Source organism: Saccostrea cucullata, unplaced genomic scaffold (assembly GCF_032062105.1).
Source record: "Saccostrea cucullata isolate Sc308-1 unplaced genomic scaffold, CSIRO_AGI_Scuc_v1 ctg2327, whole genome shotgun sequence".
NCBI lineage: Eukaryota > Metazoa > Mollusca > Bivalvia > Ostreida > Ostreidae > Saccostrea > Saccostrea cuccullata.
The window spans coordinates 77,562-86,169 of record NW_026940706.1 but is presented as its reverse complement, the minus strand read 5'-3'; the positions used below and the strand labels follow the sequence as shown (position 1 = coordinate 86,169).

General features: G+C 32.7%; 1 protein-coding gene across 1 annotated transcript; it reads right to left on the bottom strand.

Annotated features, from left to right (window-relative positions):
* Positions 1-2,034: 2,034 nt before the first annotated feature.
* Positions 2,035-5,193, bottom strand: LOC134256023 (uncharacterized). Its single transcript, XM_062738618.1, has 3 exons — positions 5,011-5,193; positions 4,113-4,298; positions 2,035-2,433 (listed from the first exon to the last, which is right to left on the bottom strand). Exons 1-3 carry the CDS (start codon positions 5,092-5,094, stop codon positions 2,254-2,256), a joined length of 450 nt encoding a protein of 149 aa, XP_062594602.1. The 5' UTR covers positions 5,095-5,193; the 3' UTR covers positions 2,035-2,253.
* Positions 5,194-8,608: the final 3,415 nt, after the last annotated feature.

The following is an 8,608-nucleotide window of genomic DNA, read 5'->3' as shown; positions in this document are numbered from 1 at the left end:
CTGCCGCTGGTAGACAAAAGTTGCCATTGGTAAAATTAATTACCATTGGCATGCCAGTGGTACCAATGTTTTTTGCCAATGGTATATTTTTCTGTAGACAGTCTAGAGTGTGGTTAATGTTGGTAAATGACGTCACTGCTAGATATCGACATGGCAACAAGCTAGAAAGACTTGGATCCCGGATTCACAATGATATAAACGATTTTTCCTCTAAACCTTTTTAACAAATCATGCCAAAATCACATAAAAATCATATCAAACACTTAAATTCATGACTTTGAAGTATGATTTAGACATGATCCATTAAATGGATTATATAAAACTCATAGATATGGCAACTAAAGAAGTGTGATCCTGATGTGGTTTATTTCTCGGCTATGAGTCTGCTATGATTTTCTTGCGATTCTGGCATGTGCCAATAACTTAGAAGAGAAAGAAATCTGTCATTTAGTATTACCAATGTTTTCATTGGACTCCCAGTGGTAACATTGGTAAAATCGTTACATTTTTATGCCAATATCCGTTCAGGGTTTTTAGGTACCTTTGGTACCATTGTCAAATTATTGCACCAATGGTATATTGAAAGTTGGCACTAATGGTAGAACTGTGAACGCACCCGTTTAATTTGACCATAGGCGCTCCCCATGTAAGTTTGTAGGAAATCATAGTCTATATGGATCTATCCCTCTATACTAAAAATTCAATGTATAGAGGGGTAGATGTATGTAGACTACAATTTCGTCATCTTCAAACTTACATGGGGAGCGCCTATGAGTTTGACAGATTCTACTAAAGACTATTAATAGAAAAGTACTGTACAATAATATATTGTTAAATATTTACGTACCTTGTCATTGGTCATTTACAAAATTACTTTGTTAAAAACACTATGAATTTACGCACAAGTCAAATACTCTGAAATTGATATAAAAAGATACTTGCGTTTCTGATTGACAGTATTTTTGCAGAGTTCGGAGACCAGGCCCAAAGACCATAAACTTAAGTCAAAATTATTTTGATTTTTGATATCTTGAGTTTTATTCAATGTATTTGCTTAAAAATTTTCCATATTGTATAACATTTAATTTCAAACATATGATGAAAATTTTGTTACATTGTCAAAATTATTAAAAAAGTTATTTTGGTTTGAAATTTTGACTTAAGTCTGTTCTCAGTTTAAGGTCTTTGAGCCAGGTCTACCAACAATCTGTCCAATTCCCAATGCTTTCATTTTTGCCTCGTTATTAGTAAACCCTATTTCTTGGTCATATAGAGCAGAATTCAATTGATTCAAAGTCCTGACAAGGTATGACAAGAAAAAAATTCATGTGAATATGAATTCATATGTCGACTCAACATCTCCCAATAAGCTTGAAATAAAAGATTTGAAATAATCTGATACATCTGCTATTCTGCTTCATACTTTAGAAGAAGACGATGTTAATAGAAACCTTACAACATAGCTTTAAGATAAACTTAATGACTTCAATCATCAACTTCCCTTACTTATGTAGTAACAAACCCTTATCACCTGCATATCAGGATTAATGTCTCTCACTTCATTCGATTTGAAAGAGCATGCTCCAGGTAAAAAAAATCTAAAACAAGGCAAGCTATTGACAAACAAGTTGATAAAATAATAAAAGACTTGTTTAAAGTCTTTTATTATAAATAACAGACTTGTTTAAAGTCATCATTTCGCAGGTTCTATGCTTCATACAATTACCTTGTCAGCAAATACAATCACTAAGTTGAATGCCTACTGACTTTTTCATACTAATTGTTAGGCATTTCACAAATTAATTTTCCCTTTTTCCCGATCATGACAAGGAACACTTGAACATGTGTGATAGGATGGCAGGGGAGGCTTACTCCTCTACTCCACCTCATCATGTTTTGACCTGCTCCTGATTTGTATTGTTTGAATAGACTTATTACCTTGAATACTATTCATTATCTCCATATTTCACAACACAAGTTTATAAATGAGATAATGTGGATGTAAGTTTTGTTATTAAAGATCTTTACAAAGGATAAGAATTTCTTATGTCAAATTTATTTCTAACATTTAATAAAAAAAAAACAAAAAATAAAAAGTACAAATAACACAAAGCCGTTTGTGGAAATATCAAATGTTATAGAGAATACTGTCTTTTGTAAAATGTGTCTACAAATTTCAAAATAAATTCAAGACATCAATGCCATTCCAAATAAAATCTAAATTTAATTGAACATTAAAGTTAAACATAAATGCTACCTTTTTTGGCAGTTACAATCATCTTTTCTGCCTGTTAGTCTAAAGCGATTAGCAGCAAAAATTTCATACATTTTGTCTGTTATAGGGCGAATCACTGGCAATTCTGTGAATGTGGCAAAAGCTCCAAATCCAACACCCCTGTACATTTCTCTGATTGCATCCATCTTCTTGTACACCTGCAATATGATAAATTACAGGATAGTAATTAAAAAAATAACCAAAATTATAAAATGTTTTTTAAATGCACATCTGAACAAAAGAAAAAATAAATCTGGTAGACCATTGCCTAGTTGTTCCTTAATTTCAGAATATGGTAGTTTAAGTATTTTAAACTATCTGCTGGTATATATTAAAACAAAATACGCTGTACAGTAATGTACCATGGCTGATAATTAGCTTTGTACACATTTTAAGTACAGGAAATATGAAATACATGTATTCAAAAATTATTTATGGGAAACAAATATCAAAGGTGGTTAAAAATCAAGTCTCAACAAGGACTCAAACCCAGGACCTCTAGCAATTTGTGCCAGCGCTTTAACAACTGAGCTATTGAGCCCAATATTCTGAGTGACTGACTTTCACACACCTGTTTAGTTAACCTGTTGAAACACCCCCTCCCTCCCTCTTTGTAAAAATACTTTGAATTAAAGAAGTGTGTAAAGCATGTTACAGGAGAATAGTGGGTTTAGTACATTGGGTGCCAAATGTCACAGGTAATGAAAAGTCAAGTCTCAACCAGGGATTCAAACCCAGGGCCTCTGGCATCATAGGCGTCAGAACCGGGGGGCTAGGGGGGCTATTGAGCCCCCCCCCCCCCCCCTTTATCCAAATATATACTTAGTATAGACATTGAACATTGCTTCGTAGGTTTAGCCCCCCCCCCCACTTTCCACAGACACATCGCAGTATAGGTTAAAAAAGGGAAAATTGTTGGTGTTTGGAAAAAAATTTTGGTACTGAAGTTCGAACCTAACCGGGGCCCCCCCCCCCCCCCCCCCCCACCCCCACGAAATTGGTATTTCGATTTTGGGAAATTTTTTTTTTTTTTTTGCTTGTCAGGTTTTTTTGAAGGTATAAATTTTTTTTTTTTAATACTTAGCCCCCCCCCCTTTCAATTTGCTTCCGACGCCAATGTACCATGTCAGTCCTTTAACCACTGGGCTATTCAGACCCAATATATATTGACTGACTTTCACACACATGCTAAGTTAACCTGGTGACACAGTGGTCCTACTAAACACAGTACGCTAGTACGATAGAGTACTTTAGAATACGCTAGTAAAATTTTATAATTTAATGCAATTAAACTGCTTTTTGTATGTTTTTCTACATTAGTTTAACATAATAAACATATATTTTAAATAAAATGTTTATGTGTTCCTTATTTTAGAAGTTATTTTAATTTTTGATTTCAGGTTACGGTTTATCGTTTTATTCCGATCCCGATCTAATTTAACTTCAAACGTTTCGTTGTTAATGTAAAAAACTATCAAATTTTAGGTAATGTAATTAATTTAATTTTGATAAACAAAATCTAGTTGAAATTAATAAGTCTGACACAAAATAGTAATCCAGATTGGGGTGTTAATAACCTTTAAGTGCCTTAATGCATTGAATCATGAATGTCAATGCTTTCTTGTCAAAATATCGCAAAAAATACAAATAGTTGGTACATATGTTGAAATATTATTTTATAACACTGTTTAATCAAGTAATATATACATAAATAAACAGTCTAGTTATATTGAAATACATGATTTCTCTATCGTACTCTAAAGTACTCTAGCGTACTCTGTTTAGTAGTACCCGGTGACACAGTGTTCAATTCATTGATATGCTACAAGTTACTTACCTTGTTGTCGTCCCCAATGACATGCATGTTGCCCATAGCTTCCTTGTATGTTATCCCTAAATGATCCTCTGGCTTAAAACTGTCTTTTGTGATGTCCACAAATTCCACTTTTCCTTGTTTGTTTAAATATCTTTTAAGTAAATTAATTTCTACCATACATATGGGACAATCGCCATCATAGAGTACCTACAAAAAGAAATATGAAGTGTATCTAACTTTCAACAAATAAATCAGGTATATGCAGATGATATATCATTCTAAACATTTCGTACATACATATAATAATATCTATTTTGTAAATTACAGTGTTGTAGTGAACAGGTAGATTTACTGAACGCATACCTATGTATTTTGATAGCAATATGCAGGTCCAGTCCAAAGGCTATTTCTACCTACGTAGCTATTAATAGCTACCTAGGTATTTAAAGCTACCCAAAGTAGCTATTTTTACCTACTTTCTGCTTTACTAGCATTTTGTGGCCAAATGCAGGAACGGCGCAACATAGTGAGCTCAAAATTTCTTGATACAGTCACACTGATGATGGATATGACAAAAATTTGGCCAAAAAATGATTACTTCGTGTATTATCAATTTTGCATAGAAACTAATGTAAAATTGCCGATTCAGGAAGTAATCATGTTTTGGCCAAAATTTTGTCGTATTCATCATTAGTGTGACTGTATCAAAAGATATGGTATTCACGACGTTGCGCCGTTTGGTCTTTGTGCTGCAAAATGCAGAAATTATAAAAAGTAGGTAAAAATAGCTACTTTGGGTAGCTTTAAATACCTAGGTAGCTATTAATAGCTACGTAGGTAGAAATAGTCTTTGGACTGGACCTGATATGTATAATAGGAACTGAGAGTAGTTTTTCTTTCTACATCATTTTTTTAATACCTTTGACTGTATCCTCTGTGAAAAGTGAAACATTCTGTTTGTCCCCATTGGGATGAATCTCTTCGGTAGAAATAGTAACTTCATCTTTGTTTACTTTACCACAATTTATGTCTTTCTGTAAGGCCTAGTGATTTTCGCCAATTTCGGTTGCGTAATCATGTTTTCATAATCTTCTCAATCGGGACCCCGATCCCGATGAGAAATCGGGATGATTTTAGAAACTCCCCTACATTACAAACTTTTAAAAATAAATTAAACTCTACTACTCCTAATCAGAAAATAAATACAAATTATACAATTATGGTAATAGAATTGAAAACATAATATATTGCCAGTTAAGGAACAAATATAATAACCTTAATGCTGATCTTTTCAAAGACCACCTAAAAGAATGAAGAATATGTACATCAAAACGAAAATTCTTTGCATTTTTTCTTGCATTGTCAACAATATGCCCCACAACGACAAATGCTGATTAAATACATGAATGAAAATAACATAGCCATTAATATAGAAAATATATTATATGGTGTTAATTCACTAAGTCTGGATCATAATATTTCATTTTTTAGTCATGTACAGATACCTTCATAAGAAACTCTAAGAGGTTTTCATTGAAATTTTAGTTTATTATGATATTCTATGGGAAATATGATTTTATTTAAGAATTTTTCCTACTCTGGGTCAGCAGCAATTGTTCAAACATTGTTATGTATTTTTTTTCTTTTTGTTTATATTTTATATAATTATTATTTTTTTTCTTTTCATCTGTTAAATTATTATTCTAATGCAATTGTTTTGTAAAACGCTCTTTGATTGGTTAATGCACTGATGTTTGAAGCAGTAAAACGAGCATTAACGAGCTTGAAAGCCTTTTCATTGTGACGTCATAATAGAGCGACGCAAAAATACAATGCTCCGTGACGTATTTCATGTAACAAAATTCAACAAAATAAGACGTAAACAACAAACAAAATGCATGGATTGCATTAGAATGGGAATAACTAAACTTCTAATTTGGTATTTGCGACCGTTAATGCTGATTTAACGGTAGATATATTTTACCGGCTCCGCTTACGTCGTCGCCGGTAAAACTCAGGTTTTAAATCAGCATTAACGGTCATAAATACCAAATTAGAAGATAGTTATTCCCTAATTTTTCTATTCATTTGTTTTACTCTCTCTCTCTCTCTCTCTCTCTCTCTCTCTCTCTCTCTCTCTCTCTCTCTCTCTCTAAATTCATTCTAAATATGTACCAATTGATAATCTACTCTTCATACATTTTTTCAATTTTTAGGCTACATGTACTTGTAATTTTACCTTGACTTATGGAGTCGAGAGAACGATCATAGGCATTTATGCCTGCTGTTCAATCCAATTCAATGAATAAAATATATTTTAAACTATATATAGTGATTACGTAAAATGAAATATAGTATGTTACCGGCCCCTGTGTTTGGAGTAAACTTAGAGTCATTTAACCTTTTCGCTGCCGTAGAGATTTGGAGTTCAAATTACGTTCAATGCCATAACAGTTTTTTTATTACGTTAAATCTATGACGTTACGTTACTATGACGTCACAAACAAAGTAGATAAAGGTATAAAAACTTTTTCGCCTTTCACTTTTTGCAGAAAATGGTTTAAATACAGACAATATAAAATAAATTCTACAACGACAAGACCCTTCAAAAATATATTTACAAAAATTAAATTCACGCAAAATTTATGTACAAATAATATATTTCAAGTTGATTATGTGGGCAGGTATTGCTTTTTTTTTAATAAAAAATAATTTTATGTTACGTCAAGAACCTGTGGGTCAAACTATATATTACATAATAATGAACGCATTACGATTAAAATTAAATATATACAAATGTAACGGTATTGAAACACAGTACATGTAATGCATAAATAACTATCAAAAGGTTTTACGTGAATTATCGTTGAAAATTCTATCGTACTTGAAATGGATTCATTACTGTTTGTACACCTCAATATGTAGTTTTTAAGGTAGACCTTACATAATACATGTATATCAAATTTACCCGGCCCGTAGCTGAAAACTTGACTGTAGCACTCCGAAAAAATATATTGATAGACCGGTCTGTCAAAATATTCCTTTGGAGAGCTACAGCTAGTTCTGCAACTGACCCGGCCATTAGAAATGGTTTAAATTTCGATGGGGGTTTTAAAAAAACCTGACCCCTTAAAAAAAATAATTTGTTCTGATGTTCCGATCTCAAAACTCCTGTTTCGTGCGTATGATGTGTGTGTGTGTGTGTGGGGGGGGGTATTTTTGGTTAACTTTTCAAAAAAAAAAAAAAAAAAAAAAACCTTGAACAAGCCAGAGGTGAGGGCGTATGTGTGTGGGAGGGTCTAAATAAAGATTTACTATTGAACTATAAACTCGGAAAAAAGTATCACCTTGTTATACGGGCCTTTGCACACTTGATCACTTCTTTTCCTGAACCACTTGTACGAGTGTTGTTAGAAAAGTTAGTACACATTTCACACCTCGAACAAACGGTTTTTGCTGCTACCAAATCACTTGGTACACCCCAAGTCCAAGCTTCATGGTTGGGTGACTCTGCCATTGTGTGCATAATTATTGAGCCAATCATTACCAATGATAGGTTACAATCATGGACACAGGGCAAGGTCACCAGGCAATGAATAATGGACCTGATGTGCTACATAGTCAAAAAAATATACACAGTTACAAAAATTAGCACAGGAAGAAAGATCTCTCTCTCTCTTCCCTTGTCTTTCTTTCTGAAATATTCAGTTTTTGCCAAAATGGAAACTTGAAAAAAAAAAGTGAAATTAATGTCAAAATCAAATGAGAAATTTGAGAAACGTCTAGTAATCTATTTAATTTTTATGATTTACCATTTACATTGGTACTTACTGTACTTTCAGAATTATCGCATCAAAAAGTGGGAACAATAAAATTTTACTTACTATTTAATTTTTTTCTTCGATTCCAATTAAACAGATATGGACTGATTGGGACACAGCAAAAAGTCTATTTATGATTTTTAAAGATGTTCAAATTACGCAGTGTAATTATATTGTTCAAGTAGAAGTACATGTACATCCAAGCATATCCTTTTCCTGCTTTTCGTTTTCAGTGGAATTCTTTGCTTTTCAGGAGAAATTTATAAATTATAGCACCAAAAAACAAATTTTTAATAATTTTTACAAAACTAAAATGCTCCATACTTAAATCCATTTAAATGACATGAATATCTTCAGACAGAGAATACATCTTCATACATCAATGTTTCATGGACCCAGTTTAAGAACCACGTCACAGACATGATACAGAAGCATGTACCAACCAAAGTGAATCAGGCATTCACACTTGGATCAATTTTACCAAACACAAAAATATATATCATATAAAATGGCCCAAAACCCAGAAAAATTTGTCGGTCACTATGAAGGCAATAGCACAGAGGGAATTTAGAAACTCTCTATCAGCTATCTCTCTCTCTCTCTCTCTCCCGACTCTCTCACTCTCTTAATGTAAAAATACACAATTCTGTCTTACCTCAAAGATTTTTAATGTTTCTGTATGAAATGAATTGTGTT